Source organism: Aquarana catesbeiana, linkage group LG04, assembly GCF_042186555.1.
Source record: "Aquarana catesbeiana isolate 2022-GZ linkage group LG04, ASM4218655v1, whole genome shotgun sequence".
NCBI classification, from domain to species: Eukaryota; Metazoa; Chordata; class Amphibia; order Anura; family Ranidae; genus Aquarana; species Aquarana catesbeiana.
Genome location: NC_133327.1, coordinates 468,434,042 through 468,451,760, shown reverse-complemented (window position 1 = coordinate 468,451,760; position 17,719 = coordinate 468,434,042). Strand labels below are relative to the sequence as shown.

At 45.7% G+C, this 17,719-nt stretch overlaps 1 protein-coding gene across 6 annotated transcripts in view; it reads right to left on the bottom strand.

Annotated features, from left to right (window-relative positions):
* Nucleotides 1-17,719, bottom strand: part of TBCE (tubulin folding cofactor E) — a 689,063-nt gene that overhangs the window by 453,287 nt on the left and 218,057 nt on the right. For 5 of the 6 annotated variants that reach the window (XR_012243941.1, XM_073627582.1, XM_073627581.1 and 2 more), the window contains one exon: nucleotides 4,972-5,060. The exons of the other annotated variant lie outside the window; for it this stretch is intronic. Coding sequence is in view for 4 of the 5 variants with exons in the window: in XM_073627582.1 (XP_073483683.1) it covers nucleotides 4,972-5,060 (89 nt within the window). In the remaining variant the exon portion in view is untranslated. The remainder of the gene's footprint in view (nucleotides 1-4,971; nucleotides 5,061-17,719) is intronic. 6 annotated transcript variants of the gene reach the window in all.

Sequence of the window (17,719 nt, the reverse complement as noted above, 5' to 3'; positions counted from 1 at the left end):
GCCGGCTACTTCCTAGCCCGCTAACACACACCTTGTTCCTCCCTGGTGGTTGGCATAGGCCTCCGCTGTGGCATTGTCTGACTGGATCCGTATCGGGAGCCCCTGAAGTAGATCCGTCCAATGATCCAGAGTCTGATCGTCTGGAGTTCCAAGATGTTGATAGGTAGCCTGGATACCTTCAGTGTCCAGCGACCATGAGCAGAGCTCAGGCCCAGAACTCTTCCCCACCCGAACAGACTGGCATCTGTGGTGACCACCATCCAGTACAGAGGGAGAAAGGATTTCCCCTGCCGAAGAGCCGGGAAACAAAGCCACCAGATCAGGGACCATTTGGTTCCTTGGCTCTGCCGAATCTGACTGTCCAGAGACCCTGGACATTTGACCCATTTTAACAAGATCTCCTTTTGCAGGGGTCTCGTATGGAACTGAGCAAACGGGACCACCTCAAAACGTAGACATCATCAGGCATAGCACCGGCATGCAAGTCCGCAGTGAGACCCACCTGCTGGACAGCAGTAAGCAGGTTGCTGCCTGTAACTTCTGGAGTTTGTCCTGTAGAAGGAACACTCTGGCCAGAGCAGAATCCAGAGTCAGACCCAGATAAACCAATTTCTGAACTGGAATCAGTGCAGACTTTTGGTAATTTATCAGCCACCCAGTCTGAATCTCCACGTCGCCCCTCAGGGTCGCTGGGGACTCTGCTCGCAGCAGAAGATCATCCAGGTAGCCCAGAACAGCAATTCCCCGCTGGCACAGCAGCGCCAGAACCGTGGCCAACACCTTGGTGAAGACCCGAGGAGCGGAGGCGAGACCAAAGGGTAACGCCGCAAACTGATAATGCTCCTCTCCCACAGCAAAGCGGAGGAACCGCTGGTGTTGCGCACATATCGGAGTGTGCCGGTAGGAGGCAAGAAAGTCCCCCTGATGAAGAGATGCCACTACGGAGCTAATGGACTCCATTTTGAACTTCCGCACCCGCACAAAGCGGTCCAGGGCCTTGAGGTCCAGAATCAGACGTACCGGACCCTCTTTTTTGGGGATTCGTAAACAGGTTTGAATAAAAACCCTGGAAACGTTCTGTCACGGGAACCGGGACAATAACCCCTTGAAGCAACAGGCCTTGCACCGCACCCCCAGAGGGCTAACGAACGGTCCGGAGACAGACGCAGATTGGGCGGAAAAAATCTGCTTGGGGGACAAGACTGGAACTCGATCTTGTAACCAGACAGAATCACTTTGTGGACCCACATGTCGTTTATCAGAGAGGTCCACAAGCCTGGAAACCAGCAAAGACATCCCCTCCACCCAGACTGCGGGTGAGGGTGCCCCTTCATGCCGAAGGAGCCTTATCTGGGGGTCTGGAGAACCCTGCTCTCGCTGTGCAATCCCTAAGACAGAGCTGGTGCCAATCAGAAAAAAAGAATGCCCAGTAATGTTATACAACCACCCCTTTGAGAAAAGCATTCGCCCATTATAATAACCAGCCCCGAGCATCGTGTTGATTGTGTTCAATGTATAACCATACATCCGCCCCTTTGAGAAAAGCATCCACCCCTTGCTGTATTAAATGAATAACCAGCCCCGAGCATCGGGAGCGAGCCGCGTGTTGATTGCACTTGCGCAGTCCAGGCTGGGCACTATGCACTCTGCTGACTGACGTCAGTTCCGATATCGGCACCATCAGCGCCATTTGCATTCCACGCTGGTTCCGACAGCCAATATACAGTTGTTAGCTGCCAAGCTGGGTAGGTATTATCTTACCCTTTAGATCCTATCCCCCACATCCCTATATACTCTTTTGCTGTCTGTTAATGCATTCAGTGGTGGTTGCATGACAATTCAACCACCACTGACCCCCCTATATATTCTATGCATATTATACATTTTATATATATATATATATATATATATATATATATATATATATATACACACACACACACACACACACACACACATATATATCCCCTACTCATTCACATATACTTTTTCTTTCATAGTGACTGGGATGACACGGGGACCGCTTCCTGTCAATTGGTTCTGTCCACTCCTTCACGGAGTGCCAATAGGTGCCATTGGAGACGCCCTTTGTGGAGCTGTCCTGACATTTGGGCGACCCCTGCCAGCTCTGGGGATGGTATCCACCCAGCAGTACCTCTCCCCACTGCTTCTTTTCTCTTCAGGTTCCTCCGTGTCCCTGTTCCTTTTCTTGTCCCAGCTACCCGCCTTTGTCCCTCTTCTGGTCTCTCTGGGTCTGCAGCCAACTGATCCCCCTTGGATGCCTTGGATGTTTGTATTAGCACACACGGTTAGTATCTATACTATTATCCAATATATGCTTGGCTATATATATATATATATATATATATATATATATATATATATATATATATATATATATATATATATATCCTGTTTCCCCGAAAATAAGACCTAGCGTGATTGTCGGTGATGGCTGCAATATAAGCCCTACCCCCCCAAATAAGCCCTAGTTAAAGTCCTTGTAAGTCTTGTTTTCAGGGTAGGGCTTATTTGGGGGTAGGGCTTATATTGCAGCCATCACCGACAATCACGCTAGGTCTTATTTTCGGGGAAACAGGGTATATATATATATATATATATATATATATATATATATATATATATATATATATATATATATATATATATATATATGAGATCATCTAGGACCAATATTGGAAGTGCAGCAAATTGCTTAATGCATTGTATATGCTTCTAAATCTTGTCCTTTTTCTCGTTTGACCGTAGATATAAATTATTGTCGTGACCAAAACTTATTACCCCTGAAGAAGAGGTTGATCCCTTTACTACCTCGAAACGTCTGTTTTTTTTTTTTAATTATACAATAGAATTGGTCAATGTTATTTCTTCTGATCTCCATGTATATGCATCCATTTTAATGCTCATTATATTATGTCATAGTTACTATGTTTTTATCTTTTTTCTATAATAAATATCTTATTTTTTAATTTCTACTTCTCTACTCAATATATTAATACTTACCTACCTGTCAGTGACCCAAATCAAAGTCCCACTAGAGGATATACACTCATGTTTGAGTAATTTTTTCTTCATTCTATTAGGGATGTGGGTTCACTGACACTACAGCTCTCCTCAGAGGTGACACTATCTCTCCACACTCGGTAAGCACTGCACCTGGCAGCACGCACCCCCTGCCCACCAGTACTCAACCCTATCCCCCAGGATCCATCATGGCATCACACTACCCCATATAGAGGAGGGAGGAGGAAAGGGGGGCTACCAGGGGACCTCTAGGGACCATCCACCCCAGGAAGAGAGGGTGCAAGGCGGAGGGAAACCTGCAGGACCGACCGACCCAGGGAGGGGCCCGCGTCTACTGCAAACTCACCAAGGGGAGAGGGGGGACATTTACTCACCATACCAGGACCAGGTGGGTACCGCTCCGGACAGAACCTCCTCGCCACCCAAGTGGGGGGGCTGTCGGCCATGAGGGACGCTGCGACTCGAGCCAAGACCCGGTCGTATGCGACCTCGTGAAACATTTAACTCGCAGGGCCAGCCCCCGTCCAGAGAAGCTATGTCGCGGCCAACCTAGCACGTAGCTGCGGTCTGCACGTGCTCACTGGCCAGACTGGGGAGACCACTGGATCAAGTGTCCAGCCCGTCGCCCAGTCCGGCAGTTGATTGCAGATCTCACCAGAAAAAATCCAGGAAAAACAAACAAAAAGTAAAATTTGCCAGGACTAGAGATCCCAGCAGGAAACTAGGTCCCTACTCCTGACTAGGCAGAAAAAAACTGAAGGCCTATAGCAGTCCTACTCCTGTAGGGGGCGATATAACCCTATGGTTCTGAATAAGGAAGCACTGTGTCTGTCAATGAACGAATGAGAAACAATGTTTGCGTGTGTACAAGGACCAGAAATAATTTAAGAATGCATATTATAATCCTATATTAAATAGTAGCCCCAAAAACTTGCCTTCCCCCTCACGCCACAATCACCTTCTTCTCCCAGTCCAACAGGTGACTAAGCTGATGGTTCATAATATTACCAAGCAACAAGCCATAGACCAAGTAAGAAAAGCAGCTTTACAGTGACAGCACTCCTTGGTAATTTCAGCAAAAGCAGGCTTAGGTAGTGGCCACGGAACAGGCTGAATCACTTCCAGTGTTGTTTACAACACCACCCTTCAAAGCAACACAAAGGAAGCTGCTTTAGTTATCCACTTGCCCCTTTACTTCCATTGCTCTCTGCCCTACTGCCCCCAGCTTTACCTTGCAAAGGAGCACTGTGGAAGCTAGATACAATAAACAACTAAAAGATGGCAAAAGCACAAAGCCAACCCTGCATGCCTTTGGCTGCCTTGTGCACCCATGTCACAACTTTCTGCTCCAGAGTGTAGGACAGCATATATATCAGGGCCTCTGTCACCTATCGCAAACATACTACAATGTCATACTCTTCACATTCCTCTCCTATGCAAAGTCACCAGTGTCATATACTTATCTGTTATACCAGTCCAGCTCCCACGCTGCTGCTCCTACTGCCAGCTGTCTGACCCTCTGCAGTCCTCCCCTGCTGACATTGTCTGCTGTCATACCCATCACTCTTCTTTCTTAAACAGCACCCTGAAATCCTTATGAACTCCTCTTCTGTACATACTGCCCACAGGCCTACTCTTCATATTGATCTCTCCCACATACTTCCCACTGACATACCCTCCAAACTCCTCTGATGCACACCCACTAAATTATTTGATCTTTTCCTTTTTTTTTTTTGTTTCTTACAAATTGCCAACCTTGCCAGTTCTGAAATAGGTAAATTTTTATAATAATAGAAAGATATAAGGCTTGTGGGTAACAAACAACCAGTTCCCAAACTAAGGTGTCTTGGTCTGGGTATAGTGTACATGAAAAGGTCTATGGCATCACCTTTGCAGAAGATCACTACAACAATGTTAAAAGGATACTTGGACATGAGTGAAGGATCTCTTCTTTCTGTCCAGCATTGCTGACTTCGTATCCTCGCAATGAAATATCAGACAATGTGTTTAACTGGCTGAATGTAATAGAAAAATAGTCATACAGCTTCAACTTACATAAACATTCACATAAAAGAAACACAATAAGCAAGATAAACTTTCCCAAAGTATAAACGTATGTGAAAAGCTTTTTTTTTTTTTTTTTTTTAAGTGAAATCTTGTTTTTACGGTCTTATGCTCATTACATCAAGGGAAAATCTAGTGTAGTGCAGGCTGCAGTTATAGCCATCAAATTTGATTGCGACATACCATACCATTGAAGCAACATCCCATTCAAGTATATGAGGTGTTCTTACACAGGCCACACTGCCCTAGATTTTGCTGGTCCAGACATAAAAAAAAAAAATTTGAGACTCTTGCCAGGGGTGTCAGATAGTCACCGCCTCCCCCTCACCCCTCCCCCCCAGGCAATTTTTGTAGCCAGTCAGTATGCTACTAGGGACCAAAGCGGAGGACAGCATCAGTTCATGGAATTAACTCTTAATCTTCATTCATTTTCCATCTAAATACTCTATCCTCAGTAGCTCACCATTATTTTTCAGTATCTCAGGACTCAGTGTATATTCTAAGCTCTCCTACAGCTACAGCAAGCAAATCAGTCTTGTAGGAGGAGTAGTAAATATCCCAATCATGGTCCTGAACTGTGAATTTGGGACCGGGTGCTGGGCTTTAATGTTTATAACTTAACTGTGATTTAATTCTTTGAATTTATGCATTCAGTACCAAAGTGTGCTCACTGGCAAATATGTGGGAGACACTTTCTCAGAGGAAAACCATGTAAATATGTAAATTTCACATCTGCCAGCATATTTGCTCCAGCGTTCGCCTTCAAAATACTTTTTCAGCTGGTCAGAATGAAGGAGTAGCTGGATGGTCAATTTAACCACTTTGGCTCCAGAAGATGTGACCAGGCCATTTTTTGTTACACCACACTGCACTACCTTAACCACTTGTCAACCAGCCGGCATCATTATACTGTGGCAGGTTCGGCTGCGCGAATCGCCGTAGGTGTACGTCTGCCGTGGTCGGTGGCCGCGAGGTCCACCAGCGGCCCGTAATCGCTCCTCAGAGAGCCAGAACGGGGATCTGTCAATGTAAACAGACAGATCCCCGTTCTGACAGGGGAGTAGAGAGAGATCTGTTGTTCCTAGTGATCAGGAACAGCGATCTCTCTCTCCAGTCCGTACACTGCACCCACAGTTAGAAACACCTCCCTAGGGACCAGTTAACCCCTTGATCACCCCCTAGTATAAACCCCTTTCCCTGCCAGTGACATTTATACAGTAATCAGTGTCTAATTTTAGCTCTGATCGCTGTATAAATGTCACTGGTCCCAAAAAAGTGTCAAAAGTGTCTGATCTGTCCGCCTCAATGTCGCAGTCCCGCTAAATATCGCAGATCGCCGCCATTACTAGTAAAAAAAAATAAATAAATAAAAATGCCATAAATCTATCCCTTATTATTTTGTAGACGTTATAATTTTTGCGCAAACCAATCAATATACGTTTATTGCAATTTTTTACCAAAAATGTGTAGAAGAATACATATTGGCCTAAACTGAAGAAATCTTTTTTTTTTAATACTATAGCAAAAAGTAAAAAATATTGGTGTTTTTTTATTTCTAAATTGACGCTTTTTTGTTTATAGCGCAAAAAATAAAAACCGCAGAGGTGATCAAATACCACCAAAAGAAAGCTCTATCTGTGGGGGAAAAAAAGACATACATTTTGTTTGGGTACAACGTCGCACGACCGCACAATTGTCAGTTAAAGGGACGCAAGGCCGTATCGCAAAAAATGGCAAAATTCCAATAAGTGTATACTGAATGGTTTGCATGAAAGTTATAGCATCTACAAAGTATATATACTGGATTTTTTTTTATACTACCAATGGTGTCGATCAGTGACTTATAAGTGGACTGTGATAGTGCGGTGGGCAACCTGATACTGATGTTGAGGGGAACCAACTGCCATTGACATCACCAGTGATATTAAAGTAGAACTATAGGCAAAACTTCCTTTTTTTCATTTTGGATAGAGCAAGGTTATTTTTTCGCCATCTGTGTCCCATTGTGGAGATTTGCCTTCACTTCTTCTCTCATAGACAAATAGGAAATGAGAGGAAGTTACTACAAATTAAAGGAACTCCTTGGGGACCCCCAGGTCTCCAGAACTAGTGTCCCCATTGGAAAATTCTCCCTCTAGTACTTTTCTGGGGACAACCCAAAATGTGGGGGTTTTTTTACTTTCACTTTCAATGATAATGGTAAACAGAACAAATAGAGAGGGTGAATCTCCCAAACTAGGGCACAGAAAGCAATAAACACTGACAATCATTCTAATCCCTTTCCACCCTATTCAAAACAAAAAAAAAAGTTTTGCCTTTAGTTATACTTTAATACAGTGATCAGAAATAATACTATACACTGTCACTGTACTAATGACACTGACTGGAAAGAAGTTAACATCTAGGGCAATCAAGGGGTTAAATGTATGCCTAACTACTGTATATGTAATATGCATAAGGTGTACTGCTTTTACTAATAGATCTCTAATTTTCAAGATGAGTAACAGAGATGGTTCCCTGTATACAAAGCTCTGTGTTGAATGTCAACACGGAGCTCTGGGCTATGGTTGTACACAGCCGAACAGGCCGTGAATCATTGGCCCGGACTTGCTGACAGGCTCCTGCTGTATACAATCACAGCGGGTGCCAGCCGAGGGGAGCAAATGCATGCACCCAATACCCGGAAGTAGGCAGCGACGTACGATTATTACAGCTGCCACCCATCCGCAGTACTTTTTTTTTTTCTCATTTTGGTAACCCACAGTGTGGGCAGAAAGGATTGCAAAGAGTATTAGAGTGGCCAGTATGTGCAGGAGAGGAGTGTGGAGGTTTACGACTGTAAAAAGCATGTTCAGGAGAGGGGATACAGAGGGTATGAAAACAGACAGCAGGCCTCCGGATGTTACATAGTGTGGTTGAAAAAAGACAATAGTCCATCCAGTTCAAGAAGGGGAAAAAAAAAAAAAACAATCCTATACCCACAGTTGATCCAGAGGAAGGCAAAAAAAAACAATAAAGCATCATCCAATTTGCTCGAGCAGGGGAAAAAAATCCTTCCTGATCCCCAAGAGGCAATCGGATGTTCCCTGGATCAACTTTACCTATAAATATTAGTATCCAGTTATATTATGTGTATCTAGGAAAGAATCCAAGTCTTTCTTAAAACAATCTACTGAGCTGGCCAGAGCCACATCATGAGGGAGTCAATTCAACATTTTCACAGCTCTAACTGTGAAGAAACCTTTCCGTATTTGGAGACAAAATCTCTTTTCCTCTAGAAGTAAAGAGTGCCTCCATGTTCTCTGTGATGGCCTTAAGGTGAATAACTCAATATCAAGTTCACTAAATGGACCACTTATGTATTTATACATGTTGATCATATCCCCCCTTAATCTCCTCTTCTCAAGAGAGAATAAATTCAGTTCCTCTAATCTTTCCTCATAGCTGAGCTCCTCCATGCCTCTATCAGTTTGGTTGTCCTTTTCTGCACTCTCTCCTGTTCTCGAATATCCTTTTTTGTGAACTAGTACCCAAAACTGAACTGCATATTCCAGACGACATCTTACTAATGATTTGTACAGGGGCAAAATGATGTCTCTCTCTCTCTCTGCAGTCCATACCTCTCCTAATACAGGAAAAGATTTTGCTCGCTTTGGAAAAAAGATCATCCCTGGAGTTTAACAACAGTATTAACATCTTTACCACAATACATTAGGAACTGTGAAATCTGAGAAAGGTGATGGATTTTATGTAAAACAACATGCAAAGGCTGGAAGAAATGTCTGTTATAAATGCATCACACCCATCAACAACCACCCATTCTATGTCACTTGAGTCCAAACACATAGCATGAATGATACTTCAGCTCCAAATTGAAAGTACAGCTTCAGGATGTACTCATTCTCATAATCCTAATTAACAAAATGCAGATTTGTTAAAAAAGTAAGCATTCAAAATTAGGTGCCAATGATTAGAAGCTCCTTATGGAGTATATGGGTGGAATATGTCTTATGAAAATGTCACATATCTGGTGTCTGTTTGTGATCGATGTGTTTGGTGTCACCATGCCAGGTCAAAAAGAGCTCTCTAAGGCCCTCAGAAAGGAGGATGTGAATGCCCATACATCAGGCAAGGGATTTAAAAATATTAAAATGAATCATCTTACAGTAAAGAAAGGCATAAATGGTCTAAATTTCACACAACTGCTAAACTGTCCAGAACCAAACCTCAAAATTTCACTGCAAGATCTGCAGGTAACGCTTGCAAAAGCTGGTGTTAACAACTTGCCGACCACACCATAGCCGAATGACAGCTACAGCACGGCCGGCTAGTTCCGGGAGGGCGTACATTGACGTCCTCCTGAACTCGCGTTTCCGGTGCGCCCCCTGGGGCATGCACATGGAAGTGTCTGTGATTGCCGGGTCCTCGGAACCCAGTGTATCACGGATTGGGATAAAGGGCCAATGACAGTGTTCCTTTACCACGTGATCAATCCCTCCAACGAATTGTCAACAAACCGGCGCCATGTTCGGTTGATCCGTCTCCTTCCCACACACCGATCAATAAAGTGTGTGAGGAGAGGAGGGAGCCAGTGTAGCAGCGTAAGTGGGCTGGATCTGGAGTGCCCACAGTGCTGATTTGTGCCTCATCTGGGCCCATCCATGCCACATCCATGCCATATTAGTGCTCATCTATGCGCCATCAGTGCTCATCCATGCTACATCAATGCTCATCTATGCGCCATCAGTGTTCATCCATGCCACATCAGTGCTCATTCATGCTCATCCATGCCACATCAGTGCTCATCCATACCTCATCCATGCCTTATCCATGCCATATCAGTTCTCATTCATGCTTCATCTGTGCACATCCATGCCCCATCCGTGCTCATCCATGCCCCATCCGTGCTCATCCATGCCTCAGCTGTGCCACATCGGTGCTCACCCATGCCACCAGTGGTCATTCGTGCCAAATCCATGCTACATCAATGCTCATCTGTGACACATCCATGCCACATCAGTGCTCATCCATGCCTTATCCATGCCACATCAGTGCTCATCCGTGCCACATCTATGCCACATCAGTGCCTCATCAATGCTAATCTGTGCCACATTAGTACTCATACGTGCCACATCAGTGCCACATTAGTGCTCATCCGTGTCTCATTCATGCCAAATCAGTGCTCATCTGTGCCTCATCTATGCCACATCAGTGCTCATTTGTGACATATCCATGCCACACCAGTGCTTATCTATGCCCCATCAGTGCTCATCAATTACACACCCATTCCACATTAGTGCTTATCCGTGCCTCATCCATGCGGCATCAGTGCTCATCCATGCCCCATCAGTGCTCATCAATAAAATATTCATTCCACATTAGTGCTCATACTGTCAGGGCTGGGCTCAGCCCTTCCTTCTCTGAGCTGGTCACTCAGCTGTCGGCTAATTGCCAGCTCCTATCTCTCCACAGTGACTCACCTGTTGATGATATCCTGCTCGCCAGTCCTGCCTATTTAAGCCATCCAGCCCAGATGATCTCTGCCTTCGCCTTGGTCAACGTCACAGAGACTATCTCCTGCGTTCCTATTAAAGGCTTGCTTGGCTGACATTCCTTCTGGCTCCAGATCCTGCTTGCTGTTCCACTACGCTGTTCCCTAGCTTCCTGACTTTCTGGCTTGTCTGACTATCCGTTCCGGTTACCGAACTTTGGCTATGTTTTGACTACGTTTGTTCTGTTTACTTTTATTTTTAACCACATGCCGACCAGCGCACGAGGATATACGTCGGCACAATGGCACTGCTGGGCAAATGGGCATACAGGTACATCCCCTTTAAATCGCGGCATTGTGGGCGCGCGCGTGCCGCGTACTCAGGGACCGTGCCTGCGGACTCTATGTCCGCCGGGGGCCCGAGATCGTGTCACGGAGCGGCAGAACGGGGAGATGCCTATGTAAACAAGGCATTTCCCTGTTCTGCCTAGCAACATGACAGAGATCTACTGCTCCCTGTCATCGGGAGCAGTGATCTCTGTCATGTTCTAGTGAGGCAATCCCTCCACAGTTATAATCACTCTCTAGGACACACTTAACCCCTTGATTTCCCCCTAGTGTTTAACCCCTTCCCGCCAGTGTCATTTACACAGTAATCAGTGCATTTTTATAGCACTGATAGCTGTATAAATGTCAATGGTCCCAAGATAGTGTCAAAAGTGTCCGATGTGTCCGCCATAATGTCGCAGTCACGGTAAAAATTACTTAAAAAAAAAATAATAATAAAAAATTGCCATAAATCTATCCCTATTTTGAAGACGCTATAACTTTTGCGCAAACCAATCAATATACACTTATTGAGATTTTTTTTTTACCAAAAATATGTAGAAGATTACATATCGGCCTAAACTGAGAAAGAAATTCTTTTTTTTATTTTTTATATATTTTCTATATATTTTTGGGGGATATTTATTATAGCAAAAAGTAAAAAATATTGCTTTTTTTTTTCAAAATTGTCACTCTTTTTTTGTTTATAGCGCAAAAATAAAAACCGCAGAGGTGATCAAATACCACCAAAAGAAAGCTCTATTTGTGGAAAAAAAAGAACGTCAATTTTGTTTGGGTGCAACGTCGCACGACCGCACAATTGTCAGTTAAAGCGACGCAGGGCCGTATCACAAAAAGTGCTCTGGTCAGGAAGGGGGTAAATCCTTCCAGGGCTGAAGTGGTTAAACAAGTGTGATTTAACTGTACTTCTGTCTCTGTCTGATTCAGGGTTTTGGACACATCTGTGCCACATCAGTGCTCATCCGTACCACGTCAGTGCTCATCCGTGCTACATCAGTGCCGTCACAGTGCTCATCAGTGCCACTACAGTGCCCATCAGTGTCACTACAGTACTCATCGGTGCCATCAGTGCCTCACAAAAGTGTAATAGGTAGTCAGGAAATTAGATGTGTAATTTATGTCCCTGGAACACCCGACGGTGCTCCCTGCATATTGGGCCTCTGTATGTGGCCAGGCTGTGTAAAAGTCTCACACATGTGGAATCGCCACACTCATTTTTTGCTATGTACATGCTAATGTGTGTTAAAATTATCTTATAAATTGACAACTTTGTGTAAAAAAAAAAACAAAAACAAAATTCTTGTTCATACATCATGGGACACAGAGGCTTGGTAATTACTTAGTGGGTTAGATAGTACCTTCAGGTGATTGGACACTGGTAACCCTAATTACAAGATGAGTTCCTCCCCTATATAACCCCTCCCATATGGAGAGTGCCTCAGGTTTTTTCGCCAGTGTCTAAGGTGGTTGGTCACATTGAAGATGTGCTAGGAAGAAAGCTCTGTTTGATGGTCTCTGCAAGGACCTAGGAGCTATACAACCAGATCCATACCTCGGGCCAATACAAAAACGTCTAAGATGGATGGTACCCAGGCTTCGCGATAAGAAGAAACGAGGTTTTGCCTGTAATGTCTCTCCTTGGAGATCTGGGCTCTGGGATCCAGGCTTTGGTGTACTAATAAAACGGTGACACGAAAAGTTTCTGGCAGAGTCTTCTACAGGTCCAGGGAAGAGGATCCTGTGGGTAGGAACCCAGAACCCTGAAGGTTGGCACAACGCTACCCGCCGTGATGGGTGAAGGCTGGAATCTGTCTGTTCTCAGCAGTTCCTGCGCCAGGGATAAGGTAAGTGAAGACAATCCTAAAGTTTACACATTATGGCTTATCTTCTGTGAGTAGTTTGTATGTCTTACCTGGTTTCCGCCACTAGAGGGAGTAAGAGAGATACCTGTTGTATACTTACATGCCTTCCAAGATACACGCTCAGTGAAGCTGGTCTAAGAAGCCACTCACCTCCTCTGCTGCAGGCTCTGCCACATAAACTGAAAGGGGGGGTCCCATGCAGTCCTCAGGTGGTCTCCTTTCTCCTTTCTCCCCCCTCGCCCCGGCCGCCGCCATGATGGTTCTACGCGCGCTTTTACAGCAGGGTTGGCGGGGAGTGGTTGCGGCGCTGTGCACGGTGCGCCAGTGCACAGCCGCAAAGCGGACGTTTTTTAAAGCCCAAGGTGCCAGAGCTCCTGTAAGCGGTGGGACACAGAGCTGTGGGCAGTAAGCATCTCAGTGGATTGGATCCAGGCAAACCTAAGACACCTACTTGGCATCAGGTTGTGCAGTTTGTAGCTAATGTTTATATTGTAAGACTATAGCACAACAGTTATTGCACTTTACACTAGTACCTCTGCTTTGCAGCTTAGGACTATGTCTCCTCATAAGAGGGCTTCAGGGGGATGTAAAAGAGGCACCAGAAAATCACCGCCTACATCTAGGGGTTCTGGACATGCCTGCAGGACTCCATCCCCCCCTGCAAGATTGGAGGCAGCCTCACAGGATAAGTCTGTACCCCTGTCAGGTTTTGCAGCCTCTCCAATGTTTCAGTCCCTGTTTATGTCACAGAAGACGCTTTGAAGGCTGCATTGGATGGTTTAGAAGGAAAGATTACTACCTTTGTCACAGCTTCCTTAAAAAATAGCAGAAAAAGAGATAGATCTCCTCCCTCTGCTTTGGGTTCCCTATCGGATGAGCATTCTGATAATGAGGAAATATCCCTGAGGATCTGAGGATAGGGATCAGGTGCAGTCGGACGAATCAGGGGAAAGAGGAGAAGCTCTCTTCTACCTCCCAGGCCCTCAAAGCGCAGGTGCAATACTATACTGAATTGGTGTGTTCCACATACAGATTGCCCTCTGCTGAGGCTGCCATTTCCCCTGTTTCCTCCCTGGGGTCCCGGAAATCCCCACAGGCTGCATACGCCTTCCCAACTCATCCTTTACTGGATGAATTGTGGTATGAGGCCTGGGGTCACCCAGATAAACTATTTTCTCCTCCTAAAAAGTTTTCTATGCTTTATCCGGTGGAGGAAAGTTTCACCAAAAAATGGGGAGTCCCAGCAATAGATGCGGCTGTTCCTTGTGTGAATAAGAGCCTGACCTGTCCTGTGAACAATGCTCAAGGGTTTAAGGACCCAACTGACAAAAAGCTGGAAACTTTATTTAAAGCCTCTTTCTCTGTGGCGGGCGCTGTGGTCCAGCCTACGGTCGCAGCAATTGGTATGTGCCAGTTCCTCAAGGAACAAATGAAGCAGGTACTTAGCCTCCTTTCCACTGAGGAGGCCCAGGTTTATGCAGACCTTCCTAAAGCCTTGTGTTTTATGGTTGACGCCATTATGGATTCTGCTCAGCAAGCATCTCGCCTCACTCTCCTGCTGGTACACATGCGCAGGTCCCTTTGGCTTAACATTGGGCAGCTGAGGCTTCATGCAAAAAATATTTAACTGGGTTCCCATTTCGTGGAGAACGCCTGTTTGGGGATGATCTGGACAAATATATCCAGAAGATTACCAATTGACCTGTTACTGGTCAAAAGGAAGAGTAAACGTCCTTCATTTAGAAGTTCTCTGTCCCCAGCCCCTGGAGCCTCATCCTCCAGGCAGTGGCGACGGCCTCCCCAAACAAATACTAGGGGAAAGGTCCAAAGTCAAGCCCAAGGGCAAAAGAAACCTTGGGGTCCAAGATCTGGTAAACAGAACCCCAAAGTCTCCCTATGAAGGGGCACCCCCGCTTGGCTAAGTGGGGGAAGGCTGCTGCAGTTTGTAGGCGCCTGGCGGGAAGAGATTCAGGACAGATGGGTAGCCTCCACGGTGTCTCTGGGTTACAAGCTAGAATTCCGGGAGCTTCCGCCATCTCCTTCCCTAAGGTCAAGAGTCTCCAGGGATCCAGAAAAAAGAAGGCCCTTACTTCTGGCCTTAGAACATCTGTTATCCCAAGGGGTAATTATAGGGGTGGCCCCGGAAGAACAAGGCTCAGGGTTCTATTCAAACCTCTTTACGGTTCCAAAACCAAACCGAGATGTCAGACCTATTCTGGATCTAAAAGACCTGATTCAATTTCTAGACATTCATCCTTTCCGCATGGAGTCTATCCGCTCAGTAGTCTCCACCCTTCAGGGGGGAGAACTCCTGGCATCAATAGACATCAAAGATGCATATTTGCATGTGCCAATATTTCCTGCTCACCAAAGATTCCTAAGATTTGCAGTGGATCAGCACCACTTTCAATTTGTGGCCCTTCCTTTTGGTCTTGCTACCACTCCTCGAGTGTTCACAAAAGTTCTAACCCCGTCCCTGGCAAATCTAAGGGCTCAGGGCATAACTGACAGCTTATCTGGACAATTTGCTACTCATAGAACAGTCCGTAACATGCCTAAGCCACAATGTGCTCTGCTTACCCAGATCAAAGGCCAGGGCCATAAAAGATTTGGTCCGGTTAGTCACAGCAAGGAGAAATCCCTCCATCCAACTATGTATGAGACTATTGGGGAAAATGGTCGCCTCTTTTGAGGCTGTCCCTTACGCCTAGTTTCACTCGAGGCCTTTACAAAGCAGCATCCTCTCTGCCTGGAACAAGAGGGTTCAAGCCTTAGATCTTCCAATGTGCCTATACCCAGGGGTGCGCCAGAGCTTCAATTGGTGGTTACTGACCAAGAATCTTCTGACCAAGAATCTTCTAAAAGGAAAGTCCTTTGCCCCAATTACTTGGAAATTCGTAACCGCAGATGCCAGCCCAGTAGGCTGGGGAGCAGTTCTGGAAGCTTTCACCCAGGGAATATGGTCCAGAGCCGAAAGCCTCTTGCCCATCAACATTCTGGAAATTCGGGCAATTCATCTAGCCCTCAAGGTCTGGACTTTCAGACTACAGGGTCATCCTGTCCGGATACAGTCCGACAATGCCACGGCTGTGGCTTATATCAATCACCAAGGAGGCACCAGGAGCCTGGATGCCCAAAAGGAGGCAAATCCCATTTTTTCTGGGCAGAAAGGCATATTCCTTGCCTGTCTGCAGTCTTTATTCCAGGGGTAGAAAATTGGCAGGCGGATTTTCTAAGCCACAAAAACAAAAAACTAGCCACTGCCCCCACCTATAACTGGCCTTCACAGCAAGGAGCACATGGAGGGCCATATACATGTAAGACAAAAACATTTCCATTGCTTCCACTGTAGAGACACCTATAAATTTGTAGTGTTAGGACTGCAAGCAACACAGGGTGCCGTGACGAGGCCTTGCAGCTTTCACATGCATTTGCAAATGTGTGCTAACTAAACCCCTGCTTTTAACAGATGGTTAGACAGGTTAATTTGGTTCGGTCAGCAGACTGGTTGGTGAGTTGAGCTTTGTGTTCTTGAGCTTTGTGTCAAGAACAAAGGATCTGCTAGCACAAGGGTCAGATGCCTTAACGATTCCATTGGATCGGTACTCTCCGATCTATGCCTTTCTTCCAATTCCGCTTCTTCCACGGTTCCTTCGGAGGGTCAAAAGGGCAGCAAAGTCAGTCATTCTGGTGGCCCCGACTTGGCCCAGACAACCTTGGTATGCAGAGATCGTAAAGACGGCAGTGGGAAGACCTTGGGTTCTTCCGCTGCATTTAGATCTACTCTCACAAGGTCCAATATTCCATCCTGCCTTATGTTGTCTGAATTTGACGGTTTGGCTGCTGAGACGCACATTCTGAAAAGCCGTGGGCTCTCGGAATCAGTCCCTTTCACTCTGATGAATGCTAGGAAGCCTGCCTCCAGGCTCATCTACTACAGAATCTGGAAGGCATATGTTTCCTGGTGTGAACCCAGGGAGTGGCATCCTAGAAAGTATGCCATTAGCAGGATTTTTGCTCTTCTTCAATTAGGCATTGAAATGAGGCTGGCTTTGAGCACTATCAAGATCCAGATCTCATCCTTATCAGTATTCTTTCAAAGGCCACTTGCCTCACATTCCCTGGTTCGGGCCTTTGTTCAAAGGGGGAACTGCGCTTGAATCCGCCAGTCAAACCTCCTGTGTGCCCATGGGATCTGAATTTGGTTTTGTCCGTTTTGCAAGAACAACCCTTTGAACGGCTTCTTTAGTTCATCTGACAAAGAAACAGGTCTTTTTGGTAGCCATTTCCTCGGCTAGAAGGGTATCAGAATTAGCAGCTCTTTCTTGTAAAGAGCCATATTTGATTATTCACAAAGACAGGGTGGTGTTGCGTCCTCACCCGACTTTTTTACCTAAGGTGGTTTCAGGATTCTATCTGAATCAAGATTTGGTCCTACCGTCCTTTTTTCCAGATCCACGGTCCATGGAAGAGGAGTTGTTACACTCTCTAGATGTTGTAAGAGCAGTCAGTATCTATCTGCAGGCAACGCTCAGATACGAAAGACTAATTGTCTGTTTATTCTGCCAGAAGGCCCCAGAAAGGGCCAGGCAGCGTCAAAATCCACTATTTCTAGATGGATTCGGCAAGTTATTATTCAGGCCTATGGTATAAAGAAGATTCCTCCTTTTCAGGTTAAGGCACACTCAACTAGAGCGGTTAGTGCTTCATGGGCAGTTCATCACCAGGCCTCCATGGCTCAGATCTGCAAGGCTGCAACCTGGTCTTCAGTCCATACATTCACTAGATTCTATCAGGTGGATGTAAAAGGGCATGAGGATGTCGCCTTCGGGCGCAGTATGCTGCAGGCAGCAGTATAGATCCTCTTGTCCATTGGCAGTCTATGTATTTTCTGATCTGTGTCTCCCTC